The sequence below is a fragment of the Rhipicephalus microplus genome, chromosome 5 (assembly GCF_043290135.1).
Source record: "Rhipicephalus microplus isolate Deutch F79 chromosome 5, USDA_Rmic, whole genome shotgun sequence".
Taxonomy (NCBI): Eukaryota; Metazoa; Arthropoda; class Arachnida; order Ixodida; family Ixodidae; genus Rhipicephalus; species Rhipicephalus microplus.
In genome coordinates, this window is record NC_134704.1 from 25,737,756 (window position 1) to 25,765,386 (window position 27,631).

The 27,631-nt window shown below is 45.8% G+C and overlaps 1 protein-coding gene across 2 annotated transcripts; it reads right to left on the bottom strand.

Annotated features, from left to right (window-relative positions):
* Positions 1 to 3,772: 3,772 nt before the first annotated feature.
* LOC119174850 (protein argonaute-2) lies at positions 3,773 to 22,191 on the bottom strand. 2 transcript variants are annotated; one of them, XM_075895042.1, is made up of 4 exons: positions 21,930 to 22,074; positions 12,529 to 14,018; positions 8,094 to 8,240; positions 3,773 to 6,504 (listed from the first exon to the last, which is right to left on the bottom strand). In XM_075895042.1, the coding sequence occupies exons 2-4, from the start codon at positions 14,015 to 14,017 to the stop codon at positions 4,199 to 4,201; spliced, it is 3,942 nt and encodes a 1,313-aa protein (XP_075751157.1). In that variant the 5' UTR covers position 14,018; positions 21,930 to 22,074; the 3' UTR covers positions 3,773 to 4,198. The 2 variants fall into 2 exon arrangements, with proteins under 2 accessions (XP_075751157.1, XP_075751158.1); XM_075895043.1 differs by lacking the exons at positions 3,773 to 6,504; positions 8,094 to 8,240 and having other exon boundaries at positions 12,763 to 14,018; positions 21,930 to 22,191.
* Positions 22,192 to 27,631: the final 5,440 nt, after the last annotated feature.

Sequence of the window (27,631 nt, forward strand, 5' to 3'; positions counted from 1 at the left end):
GTTCTTTTTTTTTGCATTTGGTAAGGTTCAGTCAGTTCCCTTTCACTCTTACGGCGAATTCTGTCGAGAGAACAGGAGCACTGAAAAGCAAGGTGCAGGTGTACTGTCATCCAGTGGCATGCAGAGCGAGGGTGCTTTTGCTGCTTTGTGAGCAGGCAGGGGCAGTTTGTAGTGTGGCAGTGCTTTCTCTTGAAAAGTGGACTGCGCGGTACGACGAATCACGTGAATCTTAAACGTCACATTATATTTTTTTTCTAGCCGGCAAACGTGGTGGAAAATGTAGCAACGTGATTAGATTGACGGTATAGCAGCGATGACAGCTAGGAAGTTTACGCTGTGGGGAAGTGTGGCAGCTTGGACTAGTTGGTATGGCATGACGATAGTTATAGCGCGAGAACAAAACGACGACACGGAGTCAAGAAGAGACACAGAGACAAGTGTCTTTCGTGTCCTTCTTGTCTCTGTGTCGTCGTTTTGTTCTCGCGCTATAACTATTGTCATGCTGTTGGGAAGCAGGCTCACCAACACTTCCGTTTCCCTAACGGAAGTGTGGTCTGTCCAGTTGCGAGCTAGGACACGCTGGTCCCTCGGATATAAGGATGGTCGATTAATTAGTTCATTGATTTTGCCGTAAATTGAGTAATTTTTTAATTAGATGTTTTAGTTCATTAAGAGGCGTGTTTGATGGGCGCTTTAGAAAAGGTATAGTATTATTCGAAAAGCGTGGTTGCGGGTCATCTCGTCCAAATTTTTTCCCCCCATCAGACGCGCTGTAGAGATCACATGTGCGCATTAGCGCAATCGCAAAAATTCGCACTTTCGCCCAGTAGACACAGGGAAACTGTTTTTTTTTTCGGTGACGTCACGGCTTGAACGAACTGTGGCCATCATCCAGGGACAATGCGGCAGCAGGTCATACTTCCTCGAAGTCCGACTACTCGAGCGCACCGAAATAGGAGTTTGGCGGACACACTGGTGGAGAAGTCGCACCACAAAACATGCAGCGTGGCCGATAGTCAAGAGACCCCCCGAAAAAACAAAAACAAAGCATAGATGCGCAGAAAGAAAAATTAAATGAGAAGGTCGCACTTTGGAACGGTGCCTATAGCTTATCCCCGTTTGTACGCGAGGTATACTGCGGAAGCCCTCAATAACACCATAATTGAGAACTGACGCGATCTCTTCCTGAAGGTCACCCATGCCACATTGCAAAGCAACATACCGAACTCAAACAGACCGTCGGTCGGTAAAGGGATCAGCGGGAAGTGACATTGGTTCTTGCTCCCAATTAAAATGAATGGCAGTTGAGCACCTGTACTTCACATATTTCACCTCGTCGTTAACTCGCGGCTATGCGCCCAGCCGATGATAATAATAATAATAATAATAATAATAATAATAATAATAATAATAATAATAATAATAATAATAATAATAATAATAATAATAATAATAATAATAATAATAATAATAATAATAATAATAATAATAATAATAATAATAATAATAATAATAACCTAGGGTTCACATACATCTCTAATATATATTCATATAAATCTATAAACCTAGCGTTTATAGCTACATATAAAAATTACCTATAGCAGAAATATCTCGGCAGACGACTTGAGTACTGTTTTTCACAGATAGTTTCTTCTGCGTAACAGTATCTCTGATGTCAGGTTTGAAAACCACGACATGATTGTGCGAGACTCCGTGTACAGGGGAGTCCCGTAAAGTGTTGGCGTTGTTCAAAGTGCGCAAACATCGTACAGTACAAGTGCTGCTGGCGTTTCGCTTCCATCGAAATTGGACCGGCGACGCCGGGGTCGAACTGAAGACCTTCGGGTGAGCAGCTGAGTATAGCTCCTTTGCGGCACACGCAATGTAGTATACGTGCCTCTAAGGCCACGATGGGCATGCAACCACTACGCTTACTAAAAACACGTCGGTAGATACTGTAACGTGTGGCTCTAAGCCAATAAAGTGCATCAAAATGCTACATTGGTGTCTATTTGCTGAACGCATGAAACAATTTCACTCCAGGTGTGGGATCTGCCCAAGTTTTTGTTAGCTGTAGCTTCAACCCTTGTTCTCATGGAGGGCGTCAAAGTGGGCTGGTTGGGAGGCCTCTTCGACGAAAACAAGCTGCGCGAAACGTGTGAATCGTTGCCCCCGCCTTACACCAGTGTTTAGTGCTGCACCTTGTTTGCCCGCATTACACCAGTGTTTAATGTTGTGCACCTTGTTTGTCGTTCTTAGCGCCTTGTTGTGTTGCGATTAGGGTGGGAGGAAATAGCGCTTCCTAATCAGGACTGATTGATCATAGGCCGAGCAGTTTTAGTTCAGATGGTACCGACAAGTGCGATCGTCTTCGCGAATGAGATAACGCGTGATGGAGTATGTAGCGTACATGTTTATTGTGCACTCGTTTAGCTGCTGTGATCCGAGGAACTCCCGAGTTGCGCAAGAAAAAAAAAGGGAGGGGGGGGGGGTCGGCATGCTAATGTAACTGAACACAGACCGTTCACCGTGACAAAAAACACGATTCTCTTATGAAGTGAAGGTAGTATAATGCAGGTTAGAGAAATTAACTACCTATAGTTAGGAAACGAATAGTGCCGACTCAAACGGTTAATTCATTACTAGAGGTTTGCGCCTATTTTGTTATATGCGCGTGTGTGTTGCTATACTGAGATGAGTATATTATGAAAGTACACGATAAACGAAGTAGAATTGTACTCGTACATTAATGGCTGTTAACGCCTTCATGCAACTGTGCAGTGGCAATCCGCATCACTGCACATACCTAGAGACCTGATCACATCATATTCAGATGTGATCAGGTCTCTAGGTATCAGGTCTCGAGTGTGATAACGCATATGAACGGATCACAAGCGAGAGTACACATGCAAGCGAACGCACAAAACTCTACGACTGTGGCATAGCAAAGTTCTACTGCAGCTTGAAGGCTATTTATACCCTTACACTGGAATCGCATGACTGGTACTGGTTAACAGCCACAAAGTTTGGAAGAAATGGTGTTTTCTACACGTCGCATGCACCCGTTTGCTTATATATGTACCATATCGTAGCACGAAACTTATTCCAAGGTAGTCAATAATAGTAAAACTAGCCTAAATTTTTTTACAAGTGGTAACATTACTGCAGATTTACGGCGGAATCTACGCAAGATCTGGCAACGTAGGTAGCTTTGCAGTTGCCAAGTTTAAAACTCGAAGAAAGCTTCCCTGGTTAGTAACGTCAAAAGTTACATGCTGTACTTTCTGCTGGCTAGTAAAGATATGCCACAAAAGCAGTCAAACACGTGGGAAGTAAGCAAATACACGCGCTTGCAAAGGCACTTTTCTCTTCTGGTATAACCACTTATATATAAACTGATTAGCAACAGGAAGTTTTTATTGCAACAGTCTGAGAACACCATATATAGACTTGTCTAAATGACGTGTCTTCTACTCAGGCTAGCTCTCAGGAACTCTATCTCGTTTAGATAGCTGCGACTTTGAGGAATAAACTTCTGAGTCGCCCTCGAAAATGAGGATACGAAGACACTGCGCAAGACACTGCGCAAGCCATGCTTACGAAACCGCACAGCGGAAGGACACGGACATCTCCTTCGTGGCGCACCACAGAGTTCTACAGATTGGTACAGAAGACTAGCTAGGATTAGTTAACAGCACTGGGAGTTGTTCGTCCTTATATTAGCAGCAGGCGGAAGATCCAGCAGGATAACAAAATGCACAAGAGTCAGAAGTCAGACAGTATATAGCCTTTAATCGCGAGGAAGACCTCGGCAGTTGTCACAGTACAAACACCAATATGCGGCACACTTGGAAGAGTCTTCATAAAGGCTTGTTCATGCGTATGGAGATCAAAGACATGCTCGATGTCAAATCCTAAAACTGCACTAGTGGTGCGTGTTAATAAAATGACGAGTGTGCGCTTCAAGTAAGGAACAGGAAATAAATTAAAAATAAACTTAAAAAGTGAGGACAGTCCAAGGGTAGCACTGGTCTTCGGATGGTCACTCGACTGAAGTTTCTTGGTTGCGTGATGGAAGCTAGGACACAAATGAGCGGCTGCCTGAAGACCACTGCAATAAAGTATGAAGTGCAATAAACAGCCATAGTCCATGACGTCTGTTACGAGACGTCGAGAAGCACGACAAAAGGGCCCTTTTCTAAACGAAGAACATCTTTTTTTTCACGCTTTCTGCAATATTGATGGGATCCGTGGTGTCTTGTGGATTGCCCTTCATGTGGCAGCTCGCACGAGCTGCAGCAAGGTGGGCGTAGTAGACTGGCGCTGGGATGGACACCGGCGTATCGCAGCGAGCGTACATGTGACATAGGCTGAACGTGATCTCCTGTAGCCTCTCGGGTGGGAGGTCGCACTCGTCGACGTACACGCGGTAATGGGCGGGCCGAGCTGTGCCTCTGACGGGAGTGTGAGAGCACAGAAAAAACTCGCGCTCCGGTTCTTGCGTGATGGTCGTGTTGACAACCGTGCCTGGAGGCACGTTACCGTCATTGAGCGTGAAGCGGGTCCTGTGCCGCTTCTGGACCGTAACAAACGTGATTTTCGGCTCAACACCAAACGCATTCCGGCACGCGCGTTTCAAGTTTGCCAGCTCCGTTCCGCAAACATTGCGGAACTCGCCCTCACTAACGCCATCGCGGTAGAATAATATGTGCTTGGGATTTTTGCGCAGTTTTTCCGCGCAGTAACCGAAAAGTTCCTTGGCCATACTCGTCATTTCCATAATCGTTTCGACGCGTTTCTTATTGTTGAACTTCTGCTGAGGGCGGATTGCAGCAACGTAGCGAGAGGCGCAGTCATCGATGCTGGCGACGATGGCGGCGACGGAAGGCTTCGACTCATTGGGGCTGTGGTGGCTGACGTCGGCGCCCATGACGAGGAAATCCTCGAATGAGAGCTTGTCGACTGGCATGGCTTTGTCAACGACGCCAAGCTTTGCCTTTATCTTGCGCATTACGTTCATTTGAAAATTACGTCCTTTCATTTTTATGCTCTGCACGACACACTGAGTTATCAAGCCGCACTTAATTTCGGCCAAATATTTGATGCGGGGGTAGTGAACGGAGTTCTTTCTATTCAAAACAAAAACGACGATGTGGAATCCACTGTGGTCGTTTTGGTCGGGTTTAATACCCGGAGGGCGCCGCCCTTCAAGCATGGGATCGGACATTGCGACACCCATTTCACCTCCTACCTCCTGTATACCGTTTATGAAGTCCTCAATATACGCATTGGTTTCACATGTGTTCACTATTTTCCACTTCACTTCGCCTGCAAGGACCGTCGTGCGACTAGTCTGCAAGATAGGCAAGATCTTGTACTCCGTCTCGACAGGTTCTGGAACAATCTCTTTGACGAAGGGACTAAAGTATTGTTCGCGCTTTTCGATCAATTCGTTTACAATATTTATGGCAAACTCAAACCTTTCTTTGGGACGCGCCAATTCACACGGTAGTTTGCTGGTGCCTTTTTGTCCCAACTTCAAGAAGCACTTTTCCAAAGGGTAATAGCATGTCCTGCTACTGACAACCTTTACGCATGGAAGATCAGGATATTGAAGCCCACCATATTTATCGAAGTACTCTGCTATTGAACCTGTCGTCGAGTCCTTTGGTTCCCCAAGCTTTAGTTGTGCGGCAGTTTCCGGCGTGATAGACTCGATTTTGCGAACGCGTGTGTAACCCTGATGCCTGACTTCGATCTTGAAGCCTATTAGACTTTTGAGAAACTTCACACACACCTCGTTAAGTGGGCAAGCTATCGTCTGGACAGTATTGCCTAAACCCTGCAGCAGATCGGTGAGTGGACAGGTCTTGTAAAAGCCAGTCAGTATCGTGTCCACGTTTAAGAACATTTCCGACTGCCCCCGGCGGGCGCTGGTGAGAACGCCACGGTAGGGTTCCAAACCAGTCTCACCAAATCGCTTTACCAATTTTTCGTCATCTTCTTTGCCGAACAGGAGCCTGCCAATGCGCATGCGGTCATTGGACAGGGCGCAGCGAATGGCTACGTCAAGCGCTTGCACAAAGTCTGCGGCCAGTGATGTCCAGTGACCTGAATGTTGCAGCTCTTTCCTGTCATGGATACGGACGCTATAATGTCGTTTATCTTTTTCTCCACCCAAGCTGACAATTTTCGTACGGCCCTGTTGCAGGTCCTTCATCGAGTAAAATGATTCCTGTCCGTCGAAAATAGGGCGTTGATCGTCGAGTGCGTTGGCGAACACTGCGAACGCACGCAGCTTGGCGGAAGTGCCAACTTTCTCGCCTTCTGGCAGAGTCTTCCCGTTCTCGTCAACTTGCCTAATTTCAACACTGTAGCGGTACAACACTATATTAGTCTGCATCTTAAGCTGGAAATGATTCGCCCTAACTTTAGTGGACGCAACAGTTCCACTGGTTGATGTGGCGCCGTCCATCGACGGGGAAGACTGGCTCGGGGAAGACACTGAAAAAGGGGAGCAGGGTACGTCGCGGTGAGTAGGTTGTACAGGCGTGCCGCAATGGCGAATCAATACTACAGAAAATGCTTCGCTAGCCAGATTTTCCTTTTCGTGCAAAAGAATACTTACGCCCTCTCGCCCTTCATGTGCGTGCTTATTTTTGTATTTTGACGTAACCGGTCCGTTAGACACGTAACCACCGTTCGGCTTTAACCGTCACGACCACGTGACCACGCTAGACACCGCGGGCTTGCCGCACAGCGCCATTGAAAACTGTCATTGATACGTACTGTTGTGAGCAATATGGCCGGGAACACGCGAGCACATGGCAAAGAGCCTCCAACATCAACCCGACGAATACTTTGATGGCTGTCATGAAGTGAGAAGGGGGACGATTTTCACGGATTGTCACTCCCACCACGGGTCTGTTGATACGACGCGCCGTATGTATGCATGATACACCGTTGCGCGTCTGCGGGACTTCATGTAAAGCAAACCCCCCCCCCCCCCCCCACACGCACAGCAACATATTGAAATCGTACATCTTGGTTTTCTGTGTGACGCACACACGCAAACAAAAGTAATACAGGGGGCCTGGTGGATTCGACTAAGATAACTTCAAGGCTAAAGCCACCTTTGTTTTTACCCTCCCTCGACTGTACTCGTACTTCGTAGCAACCCAACTATTTTGGCACCGTGGTTCTGCACAGCCTCTGGTATTGGAGGCTTGCAAACTTTAATTCTGCACTCTATGCACCTCGAAAGCAAGCCCACTGATGACGAAGCAGCGATACCATGCGATGACGTCATGCTGTGATGGCATGTGGTGTGACATCACAGCTCTTGGTAATATGCGAATTATGACATCAGAGGGTGACGTTATCACATAATCAGTTTTTTTTTGTTGCAAAGGGCAGACAATCAGCTGGAGTTGTGTATCTAACAAAGCGGGAGTGCCGACAGTTAGCAGTACGTGGCGCCTTTCCGGTGGACCGACCATGGCCGCCACGTGCTCGTGTGTGTCCTTGCTCATATTGCTTCCGATAGTATACGCGCAAACTGCGCGGGATACGCAGTGCCATTAGGGAAGAGTAAGTAATTGAAAAGGTAGCATTAGCAACGAACGGCTAATACTAATAGATACTAATAGGACGTTAGGGAAGCTGCTTTAAAAGTAAATTGACACCCACAATATGATTGGAGTGCCACCTTGCGCATTTAACGACGTAGAGACACTGCGCCTGAAGTTTAATTCATGCAGGATTTTTCGAAAGGCCATAACTTCTTTCTGGAAGTCATCTTCAAGTACCGGCACACTATTTTTCTTTTCAGAGTCCTTACACACCAGTTTCGAAGTTTCTTGCGACATAATACGATTTTCAGTCAGTATTACACATGACGAAAAGTCGTTAGTTCCGATCTACACTTGATGGCTAAGTTAATGACAAGGCAGACGAGTAGAAGCCATCGGCATAAACAATATTGTAATATTCACCAGAACTTTGAAAACGAAGCAATGAACTGGTCACATAAGTATCGTGGAAATTTGCTTGTTCAACAGCCTGTTAAACAGCCTGTAGGTTGCAAGACGTACCTTGACTGGTGCCTGGGCGATGGCTTTCGCTAACTTTCCTTTCATTGTTAGAGTTCCAAGAACCACGACTGAAGCCTTGTTGATACGATTCGTCTGAACTTGATTGGCTTTTGGTGTAGAAACCCGATGGCGTGGTAGGAGGCCACTCTGCAGTTGAATTGAGCCATATAACAGTTGTTTATAGCAAATGAAAGGTCTGCGTTATGTTATCTTGGACGAATCAATATCAATGAGCTTGCCTTGAAATTATCTGCTTGTTCCTCCACCGAAAACACAACGTATGTCTTTTCATCTACGAGGATCGTTAAGTTTCTCGTGAAAGCTCATAATGTCTGGGCGCTTTAAATCGCAAAATCCACGACACGACAGCTGCCGCAGTGGAGGGCTCTCAAAATTTGACCACGTGGTGTTCTTTAGCCTGCACTGATATTGCACAGCACCCAGGCCTTGAGGGTCCTTAGCGAAATGCGACCACCGCGGCCAGAGTCGAACCCACCACCTTCGGATCAGCAGCAGAGTTCCGTGGCCCCCGATTCAACGCGTGGCGGACTACTTCGAGATAAGCAGGGGGAGTGGTGATGCTCGTGAATTCAGTCAGCCTATCCCAAATGGGATTCGTGGCGGCTCTGCACGGCTGCTAAGACCTTGTGGCTGAACAGCTCATGGTTCGGCGCGTCGCTCGTGAATTCAGTCAGCCAATCCCAAGAGGGATTTGTGGCGGTTCTGCACGGCTGCTAAGACCTTATGGCTGAACAGCTCATGGTTGGGCGCGTCAGGACAGCAGCCACGACCAATATATGGGTTCCGTGACTGAACACCTGGTAAAGTAAGGGAGCTGACCAACTATAGGGGCGTATGTCCCGAAGAACCTTCGGGTATCTTGACGGGAAGGGTACTAGATTTTTGGAAGAACGCCAACATAATCTTAATCCATAAGAAATGAGACGTGAAAAACTTGAATTACAGACCGATCAGCTTACTCTGTTCTTACAAACTATTTACAAAAATAATCGCTAATAGAATTGAGTGATATTAGAGTTCAATCAGCCAAAGGACCAAGCAGGATTTCGTGCCAGCTATTCCACAATTGACCATATTCATACTATGAATCAGGTAATAGAGAAATGCGCTGAATACAACCAACCCCTATTCATAGCTTTCATAGATTACGAGAAGGTATTTGACTCAGTCGAGACATCAGCAGTAATGCAGGCACTACGGAATCAAGGCATCAAAGAATAGATGTACAGCGGATCCACAGCCCCCATAGTTCTCCGCAAAGAAAGCGACAGAATACCAATAAAAAAGGGTGTAAATCAGAGAACCAATTTCTCCAATGCTATCCACCACGTTTTACAACAGGTTTTCAGGACCATAGATTGGGAACAGTTGGGGATATGAGTTAATGGAGGGTATCTCAGTAACCTTCGATTCGCTGATGACATTGCCCTTATGAATAAGTTAGTAAACGAACTACAGCTCATGATTACAGAACTGGTCACATAAAGCGGAAAAGTTGGTCTGAAGGTTACTATGCACAAAACTAATGTGCAACAGTCTCGGCAGAAAACAGCACTTTGCGGGGAGACGCTTAAAGTTGTAAAGGAATGTGTCTACTTAAGACGAGTAGTAACCGCGGAGCCGAACCATGAGCGTGAAATAACTAGAATAAGGATGGGGTGGATCATATTCGGCAAGCATTCTCAAATCATGAATGGTAATCTGCCCCTAACCCTCGAGAGGTAGTTAATAACAGCTGCATCTTGCTGGTGCTTAGCTACAGAGCAGAAACCTGGATGCTTACAAAGATGGTTCAGCTTAAACCGAGGACGACGAGTGATGGAAATAAAAATGACAGGTGTAACCTTAAAAGAGAAGAATTGGACAGAGGATCAGTGAACAAACCGGGGTTAAAGATATATCATAGTTGAAATCAAGAAGAGGAAATGCACATGGGCCGGGCATGTAGCGCGTATAGGCACGATAACTGCTGGTCATTAAGGACAACTGATTGGATTCCCAGAGAAGGTAAACGCACAAAGGGGAGACAGTTAAGTGGGCCGACGAGATAAAGAAATTGCAGGTATAAGATGACAACGGAAAGCACAAGACCGGGTTGATTGGCGGATCATTTGAGAGGCCTTTGCCCGGCAGTGCACGCGTAGGCAGGCCGATTATGATGATGACTAGTGATATTCGTAAAATAGAATATCTAGCATTTGTACAATCTCAGCTCGAGTACGCGGCATTCATTTGGTCTCCCCATCAAGAATAATCGAAAAATATTGCAGCATATACATGCAGTGAATGATTATGAGTGGAGCGCAGCGTCCGTTCGTTCGTGCTTCCGTCCGGACGAATAGACGCTTCGCCCTACTCATCATTTACTCCGTGGATATGCTGTGACAACAACTAACGTCATCTAGCTATGTCATATACACAACGCCACCTATTGAGCAACTCAAACTAGAGGGGGCTACATACTACTACGACTAAGGAGGAGGGAACGACCCATGGCATCAGGGGCTTCGCCCCTTAATGTCGACTCTGTACAGAATATGACGGCACATTTCATTTCACGTTGTTACGACTATAACAAAAACATTACGTAAAGAATACTCGACTTATCCTCTCCTCCTTTGCACAATCGTCGGGACATCGTCCGGCTAACATTGTTTCATAAATACATCTATAAGGCACCGTCATTATTTTTACAGCTTCAAACTACCCCATATAGGTCACAACATTTATATAATCACTAACTTCATGCTCATTGACGGAAAGACTGATTGAACTATTCCAATCTTCCAAAATTCATTGGCATTTGGAACGACCTTCCCAACAGCAATGCTTCTGAAGATAAAAAAAAAACTAAGGATATACTGAACACATATCTGCTAAAGTAATCTTTTATTGCACAACTATTTCCCGTTTTTTTTTCAGAGCCTTTATTGTCGTTTATGTGCAATCACACACATTAGATATTTCTTGCACGAGCCACCCTATGCAGCATCCGTTCTGTAATATTTGTGCAAACGAGCTATCACGATTGAAAGTATTTTTTTTCCTTGCCTGTTTTCGTTGTAAAGAAAGTAATGCTATCGCATTGTATCATGCGTTCTCAACCTGTGTTACAATATCACGTTTTATGCTGTCCTCGTATTTTTGATTTTTTTTTTGCAAACTATACGCGCCTGCAATGTGTCTTGTATCACTACCTTCACACAATGCCTCTAGGAGCCTGTAAGGGGCTTTTAAATAAATATGTAGATATATGAGACTTCGAATTCGTGAATAGTATAATTTGCTCAAGAACAGAATCTTGAAAGAGTAATAACTGGAGCTTGTTGGCTTTGCTTCATATCGGGAAAACAGCGCAGATTCACGGTACAAGTCCTCTCAAACTTTCTTGCCCCGTGAATTTTTCCCGTGTATGGGTGCTGATTCCTGCTATGAAGCAAAAAAAAAAGGGGGGGGGGGTAGTTTTTAACCAGAGCAAGGGACGCTGTACATGCTTGTTTCGCAGTTGAATGGCTGGCTGGCGAATTTTTTCGCGGGAAGATGTGTAATAGCTTAGCTGCATAGATGCCGAGTCGGCCGATACAATGGAGCCCACTGTAAAGGATTGGCCCTAACTGCTTACTCGGAGTATGCCGAAGAAAAGTCCGAAGTCGTCTTTTGGTTGGCTGTACGTGGCATCGCGTGCTGAAATGCCACTGTAGTTAATAGCGTCGTTTCGTTTGTACTGTCATTGTAGCCCAAATAAAAATTTCGGGTTTTATACATACCAAAACGACGCTGTGATAGCGATAACAAGGCTTTATATGACAAATTTTTTGCCAGCCAAAAATTTTGGTCGGATAATCTTGCGTACCTGCTTGGAGCCACGTTTAAACGGCAATAGTTTATTTGTTATGGTTGAAGGGACACTAAAGTGAGTTAGCATTCGTCTGTTTCTTTGTTGACCCATTTTTTGTGAGTGCTAAAAATTATATTATGGATTCATATCAACTCGCCCAGCTATCTGTTTTACTACATGTTAAAACAAGTGAGTGACAAAGTATTTGGTCTACAATAAACACGAGTAAACTCAACGTCACTTGGTTAGGCAAAGGATGTTTAAAAAAGTTTCTTTAAATCTCCTTGGGCTAGGCCCACTCGTTCATTTTACCACCATGAAAAAATTAATGCCAAAATTTTCGCGTTTAACGTCTTCTTTAGGCCTTATTTAGGCCGCCAAGATCTATGACTTCGTGGTGACAAGAACTTCAAGAAGGCGTTGCTACCAAAACTTTTTTGAGTCTTGGCTCGCACACCGAGCGCCCTTTCGCAGCAAGGGGGGGGGGGGGTGTCGCGGACGCGATTTACTAATAAGATCTGTTCTATCTCCATAGTGTCCCTTTCAGAAGCACGTGCTTAAAGTAAAGAAACTTACTATTTTTGGATGATCCCGAGTATGGCCTTCTTGGAGCCTTCCCGTGGTCGGAGCTTGATTCCGCCCCGTACCTGTGGAGCCCAGACGTTACAGGTTGTGATTGCACTGAAGTTTCATAGCCAATCTGCTGTGCCTGTACTTGGTGACCACCGACTGCACGTTGCATCGGAGAATGTGTGGTGTACGTGCCCGTCCGCTTGCTATGCCATCTTTCATCTGCTCGTTGCGGAGGCCTACGTTGAAAAGTTTCTTGTGGGCCGTGGATTCTGAGCTTAGCGAGTTCCCCTGGAAGTGACTGTGAAGGTGGTTCAATTGACGGGCTGTAGTCGTAGTTTTCGAATGTTTGGTAAAGAGACGAGACCTGTTGAGGGGTTACAGCAGCTGCATAACTACCGGATTCACTAGTGACAGAGTGACGGCCATATGCACTGTGCAATTGAAGGGATGTGGCAGAATCCAGCTGTTTACTGGAGTACGTTCCCACAGGGTTTGATTGTCTTGCGGTGTATTCAATATGCCCCTGGGGGTATGCTCCGACAAACTCCTGGCCGTACCCTCCTCCGACAGGTCCCTGGCCGTACCCTCCTCCGACAAACTCCTGGCCGTACCCTCCTCCGACAAACTCCTGGCCGTACCCTCCTCCGACAAACTCCTGGCCATACGCTCCTGCTCCGACAAACTCCTGGCCATACGCTCCTGCTCCGACAGGTTCCTGGCCATACGCTCCTGCTCCGACAGGTCCCTGGCCATACGCTCCTGCTCCGACAGGTCCCTGGCCATACGCTCCTGCTCCGACAGGTCCCTGGCCATACGCTCCTGCTCCGACAGGTCCCTGGCCATACGCTCCTGCTCCGACAGGTCCCTGGCCATACGCTCCTGCTCCGACAGGTCCCTGGCCATACGCTCCTGCTCCGACAGGTCCCTGGCCATACGCTCCTGCTCCGACAGGTCCCTGGCCATACGCTCCTGCTCCGACAGGTCCCTGGCCATACGCTCCTGCTCCGACAGGCCCCTGGCCATACGCTCCTGCTCCGACAGGTCCCTGGCCATACGCTCCTGCTCCGACAGGTCCCTGGCCATACGCTCCTGCTCCGACAGGTCCCTGGCCATACGCTCCTGCTCCGACAGGTCCCTGGCCATACGCTCCTGCTCCGACAGGCCCCTGGCCATACGCTCCTGCTCCGACAGGCCCCTGGCCATACGCTCCTGCTCCGACAGGCCCCTGGCCATACGCTCCTGCTCCGACAGGCCCCTGGCCATACGCTCCTGCTCCGACAGGTCCCTGGCCATACGCTCCTGCTCCGACAGGTCCCTGGCCATACGCTCCTGCTCCGACAGGTCCCTGGCCATACGCTCCTGCTCCGACAGGTCCCCGGCCATATGCTCCTCCTCCGACAGGTCCTTGGCTGTCTTCATCTTGAAGGCTGCTTGTGGACCCGGGATTGTATTGGTAAAGATGCCGTGGCCTTCCATGATTGGGTTCTGCCATGCTGCATTAGATGTGCAAAGAGTTTCAAACTGTCGCTTCCGCGTGGTATGCACATATGATCACTTCATAATTGAAAATTAAGTATTGTTAGTACGTAACTTGGCTTTCGGAGTGTGGCTTCGCGATTCAGATGCTTTTGCGACATTGCCGTGTTTGCTCGTGCAAACATCGAAGCGAGCACAAGTACATTAGTGAGCAATCTGTGTGCACATAATTACGTTAAAGACGACTTACCACAGTTATGCTTTTGTTGAAAGATAATGCGCAGTGTCACCATGGCATGCAGGTAAAAGGCAAATGGCGAGGAAAGTCTGTACATCCGACTACAATTCTCATACTTGCCTAGTAGTCGAGTTTGAAGCTCTGGATATCAGCGCTAGAGTGTCTCGATAATCTGTGGTAGAAATGCTTCTACGTGCAGAGTAAGATGAGCACAATCTGCAACATTTTGAACGAATAATTATTTAAAGGTAATGGAAGCACTGCGTTTTTGTGGCTGTTTCAAATAAAATAAAGCATTCATTGCGAATGCGCAAGCTTGGAAAGAAAACGTAAAGGGGGTACCGAAACAATTTAGCGGGCAGGATAGCCCACGGGATCTATTTCCGGGAAAAATCCGCGCATCATATGCAGAACAGCGACTATAGCTTCGAGAGTGTTTTACAGCAATTTAGAAGTTTAATTTTTAAGGTATTGACACCATCAAAAGAAACCCCATGGGGAATTCCCTCTCGTCACCACGCTGCAGTCTGCTAAACAAATTATGACGTCATACACACCTTTTTTTGCGGCGTGTTCCAGCTGTTCGCGACTCCATGACCGCGGCGCGCCCATTGAAAGTTGCGTTTGACGACTACTGCTTTCTGGTCTCTTGTTCGAAAGAACTTGATGCGGATGGTGCGGAAGTGCGCCAAAGCTCTGTGTGCTGACGTGGTCGAGAACTGCATACGCTAGGTGGTGACCGTTGTATCCGGCGGCTTTTATTTCGAGCTGTTGCTAACGAAAACTGGTTTGAACCTCCCATGACCACGGGTAATAAGCAACCGGTAATTATCTGTCGCGGGCAGCAGCAAACAATGTGCAGTGTTATGATTAACAAGCCCCTCAGCAACACATTGTAGCAGAAAAAAGCGAAGCCGAAGTTTGTGTGCAGTATTCCTTTAACAGTACATGAATGATTTGAGCTTGCGGCTGCAAAGAATTAAGAAAGTAACGGGTGAATGTGACTATACTCATGTGTACAGTACATAGGCTCCGTTGTTAATGAAATAAAAAAAGGATGACCTTATTTTAGGTCTGGCGGTCCCATGCCGCCACTTTCCCACGGTGTGGATGCCCTCCCAAGTGACAACTTCGTTCTGCCAAGCACCAGGCCGGAAGCACGCTTGTACCTATTTAGCCAGTATAGGTACCTGGCGGCAACGATTCTTTGCCTCCCACAGACGCGGCGGATGTTCAACTATTTAACCAAGGCTGTGGTGAATTAACGTACGCCCAGGGGCCTTCTCAGAACCTTATGGGGCTACCTTTCGAGGCGAGTACCCATAAACAACCAAGCGCCAGGTCTGTCAACTCCTCTACCCGTACGGACGATGATAATTCCAGCTGTGGACGGACAAGTAGGCTAGTTTTAGATTCGTTGACCGAACATTCTGGGTAACCAAGTGTTTGTTAGGCCCTTGTTATTTTTTTTATATGGTTGGGCCAAGATACGTCTGATGTCAGATGAATGCCGAAGGATATATATACATAGATGTCTGGCTTACAGAATTATTGCTAAGCGAATAATCAAATGCCGATTTGGTATGCTTACGACTGAAAGTAACTTGCATTTGTCCACGTTAACACCAGTTGCTGACTCTATCAAGGTCTTGCTGTGAGGCAGTGTGGTCAGTACTAAAAACGTTCTCACGATAAACCACACAGTCGTCCACGAATAACCCGATGTTAAGGCAATTCTGTCGGGGAGGTCAATGATAATTAAAAACAAAAAAGGACCTAAAAAACTTTCCTGTGGGTCTCCAGATGTGACGTCACTTATATCGAAGGAATGGTTGCGTACGACTGAATTGCTTGCGAGATTATAGGAAATTTCGAATCCATGGATGTTAACCAATCTAAATATAGAGAGGAGAGTATAGCTATATGAGGCGGGTATGGGCTATACGCGATCGAAGACTGGAAAAGTCGATAAATATGCAATTTGTCTGGAAGTCATTGTCAATATTCTGGTAGTTCATGGGTGAATTCGATGAGCTACGTTTCACACGACAGTACTTTCTCGAATCCACGCTGATTAGCATAAAAGAAGTCATTTTTTTAAATAAAAAATAGAGTTAGAAACGATGATGTGTTCGAGCATTTTGCATGGGTACTTGTTAGTGATGGGGGTCTGCAGGTAGTAGCACATCGTTTATAACCGGCCTTAAAGAAAATTTTTCCCACGTTCCAATCATCGGGGATGTCACCTGTTGATAGGGATTGTTCAAATATGTAGGACAAGATAGTGTTAAGAATGCCGACTGCTTTTCAAGATTTTGCGGTTTATGCCGTCTATACCAGAACTACCCGATAATTTAAGTTTGTTGCAGATCCTTCTGTTAAGATTGCGCGACAGACGCGAACGCTGGAGATCATTCCAGAGCTTGGGCGACGACCAATGATAAGCCTGGAATATTCGACGGCACATGTATAAAAGCCGACGCGCTTCGCCGCTTGTCAGTTTATCGACGGCCGATGCTCAGTTCGCAGTTATCAGTGCAAGTGTGTATTGCCGTAATTGAAATTCGTTAACAGGCAAAAATTTTGGCAGAATTAACAATTTAATCTTCGCTCCCTTCGTCGACTTCACGACCCCTTGACAATATGCTGCGGGAAAAAGCTTAAACAGTGCCGTAGCTTTCAATGAGAGAACGTTATGCTACCGAGGATATTATCGCAATAAAATTATAATTTATTTCGCAACAATAATACGTTACGAGAAGGGCAGCTAAAAGCTGTTAGAACAGCCTGAGTAGACCTGACCTATAGTACACAGGGTATAGCCCAGAAAGCGTGCGACCAAGTACGAAGCGGGTGATTAATGAAATATTACAATGTAGGCATAGAAAAAAAAGAGGTATCGCCACATCACGTTATAAAACAGCAGCCACAGTTGATTTGGTGATATTACCACATTCATTACACAGTTTTGTTATCGCCCCGTTACAATTCAAGTAATTATTGCTCAGCGCAAACCGCGCCTGCACCTTACGAGAATCGTCAGGACTGTAGTATATTCTTGTTAAGATGTTACGCGAACATTATAGGTTCTTCTGAAACCTCCGTGGCCGCTAGCGATAACGCTGGAATATTCGATGGCACGTGTATAAATGCCGACGTGCATCACCACTTGCGAATTTATTGACGGCCGACGCTGTGTTCGCAGCTCAGGTCAGTGCTACTTTGCGTTGCTGTAATCTGATTTTCATTGTTCCGGCCACAGGTCCGGCCAAATAATGAATTGATTTATATGTGGACTCTAACGTCCCAAAACCACCATATGATTATGAGAGACGCCGTAGTGGAGGACTTCGGATATTTTGACCACAAGGGGTTCTTTCTTCGACTCGCGAACTATTGCCTTCGTTGACGTCACGACCACGTGGTAATATAACGAGGTATGTTACTGTTATATTCCTTAGTTATGTGGTTTGAAAGTGTAAGAGTGAATAGATAGATTGTGATGGGCCCCTTGGCATTCAGGACGTGCGCGAAGAACACGGGACGAAAAAAAAAGAAAACAAAGAACACGGAGCGCACACATTCAACCAACTTTACGCGAACGGAAATTCGGGCGAGTTGATAAGAACGTAGTGCAGGTGGCCCAAAAATACGAAGACAAGACAGGAACATATAGGCGAGCGCCATGTTCTTGGCTTGCGTTTTCGTATTCTGGCGCTACCTGATCTAATATGAAGCTATTTCGCGAAGGTCGGTGAAGCAGGTGATAACAAACAAAACAGCAGAGTTTAAAAGTCGCAAACATTGACGAACAGCAAAGACATGTCAAATATATGTCGCCTCATCGCATTTCAAATCGTAAGAAGTGGAGATAACTGTGCCAACACATCTGTATTACTGGAGAAGTACAAATTGTGGATTACTGCAACATAATCGATAAAGTTGAAAACTTCTCGAGTCAGTGAACTTTCGCATATGATTGTATTCCGTGTAATAGATAGCGTGCCTTAAACCACGAACATTTATGCGCGTTAAATTCTTTCGAACTTGCTATGCACCCTCTACGTGGTCTCGAGGGAATACGCGCAATAACGTGCGTGTATGTTTTAATGGGTGGCCGGCTTTAAACCACAAAATCATGATTATCACTTGTTTTAACGCCTGCCTTGAGCGAAAGCTCAAGTCCATATGTCTAAATGCGGTTTAATTTATCGAGATAGTCAAAGTTAAGAAAGCTTACGCGCGTAGAAAACCCATTCGATGCACGTTGTCGCTGTTTAGGAAGGAAAGTCGCGAATTGACTCGTGGAAAGACACTACAACGACTCTCCTGACGAATCAACGTCCCTCACTAAAGGTAGTAAGTACTACACATGCGACGGGCATGTTAAAAAAAGATAAGAACAACATTGGTGGACGCACAAGGTGGGCGGAGGGGGGTCGGCCACGTCTTACAACTTTTTGACGGCGTCACGAAATATTTTCCTTTAATTTACTCGGTCAGACAATAAATGGGATTTTACGTGCCAAGATTACGGTGCGATTAGAAGGCCTGCCCTAGTATACGCCGTCGAAAATTTCAACGATCTAGCTTTCAGCAGCTTTGCGCCCTGATAGGCGAAAAAAAAAAGTGGGCTGTTGCAGAAGCAAATCACCGCTAAGTTTTGATTTCTGCTTCAATTACGAAGCTTGTTTTTCCGGCATAGAGGTGTGCCGGTAAAGCCTTTCTACCCTAATGAATATATCCACGTGTGTGCCTGAGGCTGGAGGAGAGCATTCACCAGTGCGACCTTCCAGGCCAACGTTTCTTACGACCCAATGAATAGCCGGCGTGTTCTTAATAATACTAAAGGCAACCACGTGAAATTACCTCGGGGACGCTGACGGGCATGTAGTTTATATGTGTTAAGCAGCGCACAGCGACAAGGCATTAATGGAAGACACGAATAGACAGGACAAAAACGGTTGTGTGCATTAAGCGGGTTTTCTTTACCAACATGAGCTTGTTGCAAGTGCAGCGGTTGCACTGCCCATTCGCGTCTTCCATTTCTGCCTTGTCTCCGTACATTGATTCACACGTAAAAAATAAACTTCCACTCATCCAATTACCTAGCTTTCAGTTTTACTGGACTTTCATCGTTAACAACTCGTAAAACATAACTGGAACGACACATTGTATGCAGGTTTCACGCATTCACACGACAACAGTATAATTCTCGCAAGCGGGGTTGATTGATTAACATGGGGGGTTTAACTTCCCAAAATCACCATATAACGAGAGACGCCGTATGTGGAGGGCACCGAAAATTTCGACAACATGGGGTTCTTAAGCATGCACCCAAATCTGTGCACACGGGCCTACAGCATTTTCCTTCCATCGAAAATGCAGCCACCGCAACCAGGATTCGATCATGCGACTTGCGGGTCAGTAGCCGAGTACCTCATCTTGCTAGGAAGCGCAGCCACTATACAAAGAACACACAACACAAGCGCTTAACTTCAACTAAACGTTTATTACAAACGTGAGATTTTATAAAGGGGATTAAAAGAGAAAAAGAATAAAAAATGAATAAAAAATGAATAAAAAATGAATAAAAAAGTTAAAAATGGTAGACAACAAAAAACACACGTGCCAGTCCCGTACATTACTATCCGTTATTGTCTATCACACCATCCAAAAAACATAGTTCTCTCCGCGTGAGCGAGATAGAGGGTGCACTAACACAATCAAAATCATCGCGTGTCATTCAGCCGCTTCTACTATCGAACGGGTCAACAAATCTCCGTCTCGATGCAGCACGCACGTGTTATCGAAATAAGGCACACAACCGCACTCCTTACAGTGGATCGCCAAGTGACCATCAGTACCCTTCTGCACTTTATTGTGGTGCTCTTTTAGCCTTTCATTAATACATCTTTCGGTTGTTCCCACATAAACAAGACCACATGACAAGGGCACTCTGTAAAGAACCGACTGTGCACACTCAACATATTTATTGCGATGCTTAATTTGGCAACCTTTCTTTTCTTTCGAAACAGGACAAGTTTGGCGACATATTCTGGACAGTTTTTCAGGAGCAGACATAACCACTCGGACGCCCACCTTATTACCAATCTTTTTAAGATTGTGTGCCACACTATGGATATAGGGGACAACAGCCGTTTTACGCTGCTGCAGGAAAGTGTTAATACGCTCCCTATTTTGTTTTTTTAGGTCCCTATGTAGCGATTCAGCGACGCTTATAACCATTCGTTGCGGGTAGCCTGCTGCCTTCAGTCGCAAAACCTGTTGCTCAAAGCTCTTCTTCATGAGGTGAAAACATGACTTCTTCAACGAATTAAAAAGGCACATTCGTGCAACAGACCTCTTCACTACTTTGGTATGGGCAGAAGAGAAAGGCAACAATGGCTTTTTGCTCCTGGGCTCATAAAGCCAACAAACGTGGTCATCTTGAAATTGCAACGACCGATCTAGGAACCTGAGCGTATCACCATAGGGCACTACATGTGTAAGTTTCAGAGGCTGACAAACTGTCTCAAATACTCCAAGTGTCAAAACAGCAACACTTTGAAACTCTTTGGCATCACACTTCAACAACAACAAAAAAAAACCAAATAATCATCCACAAACCTGAAGATCTTTAAAACCTCAGTTCCCGACAACCTCTCATCAATTAATCGATCTAAGTGTGCCATAAAAATATCACTAAGGACAGGTGCAATAGCCGAACCAATACAAATACCCTGTTTTTGGATATAGGTGTTCCCATTCCAATTAACAAATGTGGACGTTAAGTACAAAGCCAGTAAATCCAGAAAACCTCTCACTGACATACCACAAGTGTTCTGAAAGGTCACTGCACCATGCTCAAGTATGCACTGCTCAACAAATTCTAGAAGCATTTCATGGGGTAAAGAATAATACAAATCTTTCACATCTATGGACAACGACTTAATGATAGTTTTGGCATTCGATACCGAAAAATTCACAATCTGCTCAGAATTCTTAGTGTGAAATGAGTCATTAATTTGAAGGAGATTTCAGCTTTTCCTGTAGAAAAAACGCCACATTTTTTTTTTGCCAAGAACCTTGTTCCGAAATAATTACCCGGAACGGCATACCATCTTTGTGCGTCTTGCAACTAAAAGACAAGTCTAAGCCCAGTTTATCTGTTTTCATGATCTGTTTAGCCAAATCGCGCAATAGAAGGCTGTTGCACAAGTTTTTTGCAGCTGTTCGTACAGATTTGAGTGACACATTTGGCTTAATATCAAATACCGACTCAATCGCCACTTGCGCTTTTTGAAGAAAAAGCGCAAGTGGATCTTTGTATTAGTGGCTGCGCTTCCTAGCAAGATGGATCCTTACCAACTGGCCCGATACAATTGTTTATCGAGTACCTCAGCCACTAGACCACGGCGGGGTGCTCGCAAGCAGGATACCTGCATGCCTTGAAACGTACAAGACGTAGCAACATGATAATCGCAGTTGAAAAGGCTCTCACATAATGTTTGCTTCAATGCCTGCACCAGAAAATACCTAACGCAAGGACGAAGCAAAACACAGGCAAAAATAATAAATTTTAAAAAGCTGCTCGGCTCAAGCTATACAGGGCTCCCACTGACACACCCGGGACGGGATTACGAAGCTAAAGAATCCGCTCACACGGCGGGCGAAAACGTCGACTTACATTTTTTAAGGGCGCTGATGGTGGATCAGTGCTTGTGCTCCATCCTCGCGCTGCCTTGGCAGCTCACTGTTTGACTGGCAGAAGTTGTTCAGCAGGAAAGCTCGGTTATCGAACCACGTGACCAAACTATTTGTTAGTGCTCGCGCCCAACCAAATTAATCGTGTAGACGGGGCTCGTTTCAGAGATCTGCTGATATCCTCTTATCCAAAGCACTTCGTGCCTGATATAAGTGACCATCTGGCAACACGTACGGCCACGATTTTCTACGAGCTGACGACGTAGAAAAGTAAGAATAACAAATAAAGAAAAAAATATTGAAGCGCGAGTCTCTGAGAATACGACCACAAGGCGCCGTTTGATATGTATACGTGTTGTTCGAATGAAAAATGTTGAAAATCATATGTATGCACATAGCACGGAAGATAGTGCGCACAATTATTTCCAGTGACAACTGGCGCATGCGCACTTGCTCTCGTCTCGTCCAGCGCGCACGTGACGCGCAAGTACCTTTTTTTCTCAAGATGTCCGTATGCAGCGTCCCCTACTGGCACGTTCAGGCCAGTAGGGGACGGTGTCCGCCTCGGCGGACTCGCCCCCGTATTCACAAACGCTTCTCGACTCGACTTTCACCCTTCACTTCACGGAGTTGAGCACTGCGCTGCTACTCGGCTGAAAATGACGCTGCGCTGCTTGAGAATCACACCACATTATTGCTAATATGCAGTGACTTGCCGTACCTAGAGAGGGCGCTTTCGTCGGCTTTGCCAAGTGAAGGTGAAGCTTTGAGTGAAGGGACGTTATAGAATACGGGGGTCAGTGGCTACAGAATGTCCGGCTGCTCACCTGAAGGTGGCGGGTTCGATCTCGGCAATGACGGTCTCATTTCGATGGAGGCGGCATAGAAGGGCCCGTGTGTACTGTGCAGTGCCAGTGCAAGTTTAAGAACGCCAGATGGTCGAAATTTCCGGAGCCCTCCACTATAGCGCGTCCCTCACAATCATATATCGTGGTTTTAGGACGTAATATTATTATTAAGTAGCAGACGGCTTCGTTTGTTCTTTACTTCGGCCGTATCATGCTGTGAGTAACATGCATGCATGCTATCCGCAAATTTCGAACACGCTGGTCTTTGATGTGTGCGTGGCTGTATGCGTTGGGGTTCATCTTATTCGAAATGTTCCCACCCACTCGGTCAATCATTGCGAGTGTTCGGCTCGGAAGAACGCCGTGCTTCATTGATGAGTAATTATATGCGAGCTGATGAATAGTGGCGATTTTGTCTGATTTGTTTGTATTCGTGTAGTGACCAGAAGTACAAAGCAGCCGCAAACAACGACGCAAGGCAAAACTACAAACAGGTAATGCTTGCGATTGCCCTTTGTTTCTTCTCGCGTGTGGCTGTGCTGTATGTTCCAAGGAATTGCATGGTGAGGGTGTTAGCTTTGTTTAAATCGCTCAACACAGTACTTGCATGGGTCCTGCCACGGTGGTCTAGTGGTTAAGGTACTCGGCTGCTGACCCACAGGTCGCGGGACCGAATCCCGGCTGCGGCGGCTGCATTGACGATGGAGGCGGAAACGTTGTAGGCCCATGTGCTCAGATTTGGGTGCACGTTAAAGAACCCCAGGTGGTCGAAATTTCCGGAGTCCTCCGCTACGGCGTCTCTCATAATCTAATGGTGGTTTTGGGGCGTTAAACCCCACATATCAATCAATCAAACCAGTCCTTGCATGCAAAGCACAAATAAGTTTGTAGAACTTAGTAGTCCGCCTTGGCGGAACAGTGGCTAGGGTGCTCGGCTGCCAACCCGAAGGTCAGGGGCTCGAACCTGGCCGTGGCGGTCGCATTTTGATGGTGGCGAAATGGTAGAAGCCCGTGTACTGTGTTGTGTCAGTGCACATTAAAGAACAACAGGTGGTTATAATTTCCGGAGCCCTTCACTATACGACGTCTGTCATAATGACATTGTGATTTTGAGACGTAAAACCCCCGGTACTATTGTTATATATAACTTAGTTAAATGAAGCGCTATTACAATAACAAAAGTCTGGCGTTTTGCACGTCGAACTATACGATCTGGTGGCGGGAAATACCGTAGTAGGGAAGTATGGAATAATTTTGAACGCTTCGTTGTATATGATAAAAAAATGACGCTTTTTTCATTACGGCCCCGAACGAAATCTCGCCAGATAATTTAGAGGCCGTTTCGGCTGTGACGTAGTGCCGTACCATTTACAATGCAATATTTGATGAAGCAGTGCACGAAAGGACACAATCACGCACTCATCAAACGGTGCAAATGCAAGGGCACCGCTTCACCAAATACCATGCATGGCCCAGCAACAAGTCCATCCGTGCATATTACGGTGTAACTGTCGCGTGTTAGTTGTGCCGCGGTCCGAAAACGTTTGTATGAAGCGCGAGCTATCAGGTGCGCGCATGTGACGAAACGATATTATTGACCAATACAAGTCCTGTAGTTAAACATATATCTATACCGTGGTCTTATATCTATGACCAGCACTGCTACAAGAAGACCGTATTCTCGGCCGTCCTCGTCATTAGCATATATGGCGACACGTGGCTAAGCAACCAACACTGGTAAAATGCACACAATCTCTTTCTTTCTTTCACACACACACACACACACACACACACACACACACACACACACACACACACACACACACACACACACACACACACACACACACACACACACACACACACACACACACACACACACACACACACACACACACACACACACACACACGATGCCGACAGTGTTGTCTATAGCCAAAAATGATTCGTGTTTAAACGTGCAAGGCCGTTTGAAACAAGACCAGCATTCCCAGATTGTAGGAATGACTGTATTACTTCCGCCATGCACGAAAAACTAGCTCCAGAAGTTCTCTTCATAATATATATTGTATGGGAACTATTTGTAAGTCAAGACCGAGTCCGGATAAATATTCGTGTATTAGGTTATACAGTTTTGTACAGTATAACGCAGATGTCCTCGCTCGTTTCCTTGGAAATGGTTGGCAAAGGTGCTGGTCGTCTCTACTTTACTTTTGTTTTAATCTGTCTCTCTCTTTCTTCTTCTTCAATATTACCACTTGACACTTGTCCTATTCATTATTTTTTGAAAATTTGGTAGCCTGCAATATTTCAGGGCAGCATGAAGGCTGGTCATTGTTGGTTGTTTATTTTTATTATTTTAAGATTAATTTTTTGCCCACACAAACCTGTCTGTATAGGAACCATTACGTAAGAAATAATGCATAACAATTATCGTGTGATTTGGGGCACTGAGAGGAATCGCCAATTTGTGACAATTTGGCCACACAAAACTGCACGCTTTTCGGAGTCCTCAGCAGGGACTCAGCCAGCGCCGCTTTAGTTCGGCGCTTGCCTTCCAGATGGCGGGAACTGCTTTATTCCAAACAATCTCCGTTGAGACGAAGCTTTGTGAAGGGCACCTCTGCTGGCGATGTAACCTATCAATGCTTTTGAACATTAATTGGGAAATAAATGGGATTGAAAGCGTCTGCCTAACCTTTCCTGTGTTCCCATCCGAAAGACGCTGTAGACTGAAACAGTGGATTAAACCACGCATTCGGACTAGTGAAGGAAGAGTACTCGCATTCTTTTAACGCGAGAAGGAGCGTTTCGAGGCTGTGCAGTGACAGAATTTTGCGGGACCATATGGCGACGTCACCCTGGTAAACGCCAAGCACGTGACAAAACCATTCAAACTATAACGTCATTCATTCGTGATTTCTCGTCTCAGTATAGCTTATTTGGTATTATGATTATTTTTTATATGGGGAGGGCTTTATAGCGTTTTCAAAGCAGTACACTAACGGAAAGGCATAGGTAATGAAGCTGGTGAGGAATGAGTGAAAAGCCCGTTTCGAAACTCACTCTCATGAACTTGGTTCCCCTGGCTGATAGAAACAAACACTTCGCGCGTCAGAAAATATTGCGTGACCAGAGAACAGCTATACGTTTTGTTGCTTACCAACACATCCACCAGGAAATAAATGACGCCGTAGGTCGAATGAATTGCCCTTTCTGTAAAGAACGCACCGGTTTCAATTGATCAATGAATCAATCAATGGAGAATCAAAGTGACGATACGTCATTTTATTCACTACATTTCTGGTCGTCTCGAAACAATTCTTGCTCCAGTGCAACAAAAAACTCGCCGTGCTTCTCAAAGAGAAAGGTTGCAAAGATTTGGACAGTTTAGCTGAAACAGCCGATCACTACCTCGAAGCTCAAGGACTGACCAATCAATCAATCAATCAATCAATCAATCAATCAATCAATCAATCAATCAATCAATCAATCAATCAATCAATCAATCAATCTATCTATCGAATGGTGTGATTGCATCCTCTAAACTAATGGGGACAGTGGCGCAGACGGGGACAAACAAATTGCGCGATGACGGCCACACAGCGAGAACTCTGAATTTCGGTCCAGTGTTAGAAATTGCAGCCGTTAATTAAAACTGCGTATTGACGTGGGTCACCTACGCCAGCAAGTGTGAAATGCGTCTATAGTGAACTATAAATGCAGCCTTCGTGCTCCGACGGCAAGAATCATGCCGTTCGCATATAAGATACGGCATGATTTAAGCACTTGATATTGATTGTATGCCATTGGATCACCGCAGCGGTGAGTGCACGTGTCAGGTCCGCAACCGTACGTACGAACGCAGCGTGTGCTTTATGACGTCACACGTGCTTGACTATATACGGATGAGTACTCACAAAAAAGTTTTGTGAGAAACTCTATGGCAGCCACATTCTCAAGGCTGTTCTCTTGAGACGTGCCTTTAATTTGCTTAGGGCCCACGCGCGTTTTCACCGGAACGAGGCGTTATTCGATTTCTGGGACGGAGTTTATTCCGACTACATGTGCATTCCTGTTCGGATAGCCACAAAACAGTAGCGCACGAGAGAGAGGGAGAGAAAGAAACAGAAGGCTAGACTTTCTTGCATTGTCTTTGCGCAAAGCGCCTTTCAGGCCCGCAGCCGAGCGACAGTTGTTCCCCGAGGCCTACGCAAAGAACGGGTAATTAATCTTGTCCAGCTCGTGCGCGAAGCCGCAGTGCTGTCGAGAAAAGGGAGATAGATGTAGCCAGCCTTAATTTCATTGGGAAGCGTGATTTCTCGTTATTCGCACGTGCAACTTCGAAGCTAAGAGGGAAGAAGGGAGAATAAGATTACGCTTTATTTAACGATCTAACCTGTGCAAAGGTGTCATCAGGTTTAGCCGGCGCAGTTGTCCGTTATTATTTCAGCACGGATACTGCGCGAACTCGTGTGAGCGACATTAGTCTGCGACTCACTTAGCATGGTCTTCGGCAATTAACGTAGATGTCACAAGGTAAGAACGTTAGGTTGTATAACCTTATCAGAGGGGCTACCAAGGTAAGTCTGTAAAAAAGAGCTTGCATCAAAATTAAAACAAGAAATGGAAAGAGCAAAGCTTGCCCTAAACCGTGCAAGCCTCGGAAGAGCGAAACTGGACAGTTCTGGAGACTAATCTGGTTGCTTCTCTCAACGACCACCAACAACGACTTCTAACAATGACCGTCAAGCGACCCCAAAACAACCTAAAGAAACAATAGGTTCTTAAGGATTTTAACTTCAGGTTGTTCAGGTTAACTCTACGTTGACCTTTA

What these genes read in the sequence shown, in the direction of transcription:
- LOC119174850 (XM_075895042.1), bottom strand. Translation starts at nt 14,017, where the DNA reads ATGGCAGAACCCAATCATGGAAGGCCACGGCATCTTTACCAATACAAT. An exon ending in CTCGGGATCATCCAAAAATA is followed by an intron (nt 8,241 to 12,528) that starts GTAAGTTTCTTT and finishes ATTCAACTGCAG; the next exon opens with AGTGGCCTCCTACCACGCCA. An exon ending in TCGCCCAGGCACCAGTCAAG is followed by an intron (nt 6,505 to 8,093) that starts GTACGTCTTGCA and finishes CCCCTTTTTCAG; the next exon opens with TGTCTTCCCCGAGCCAGTCT.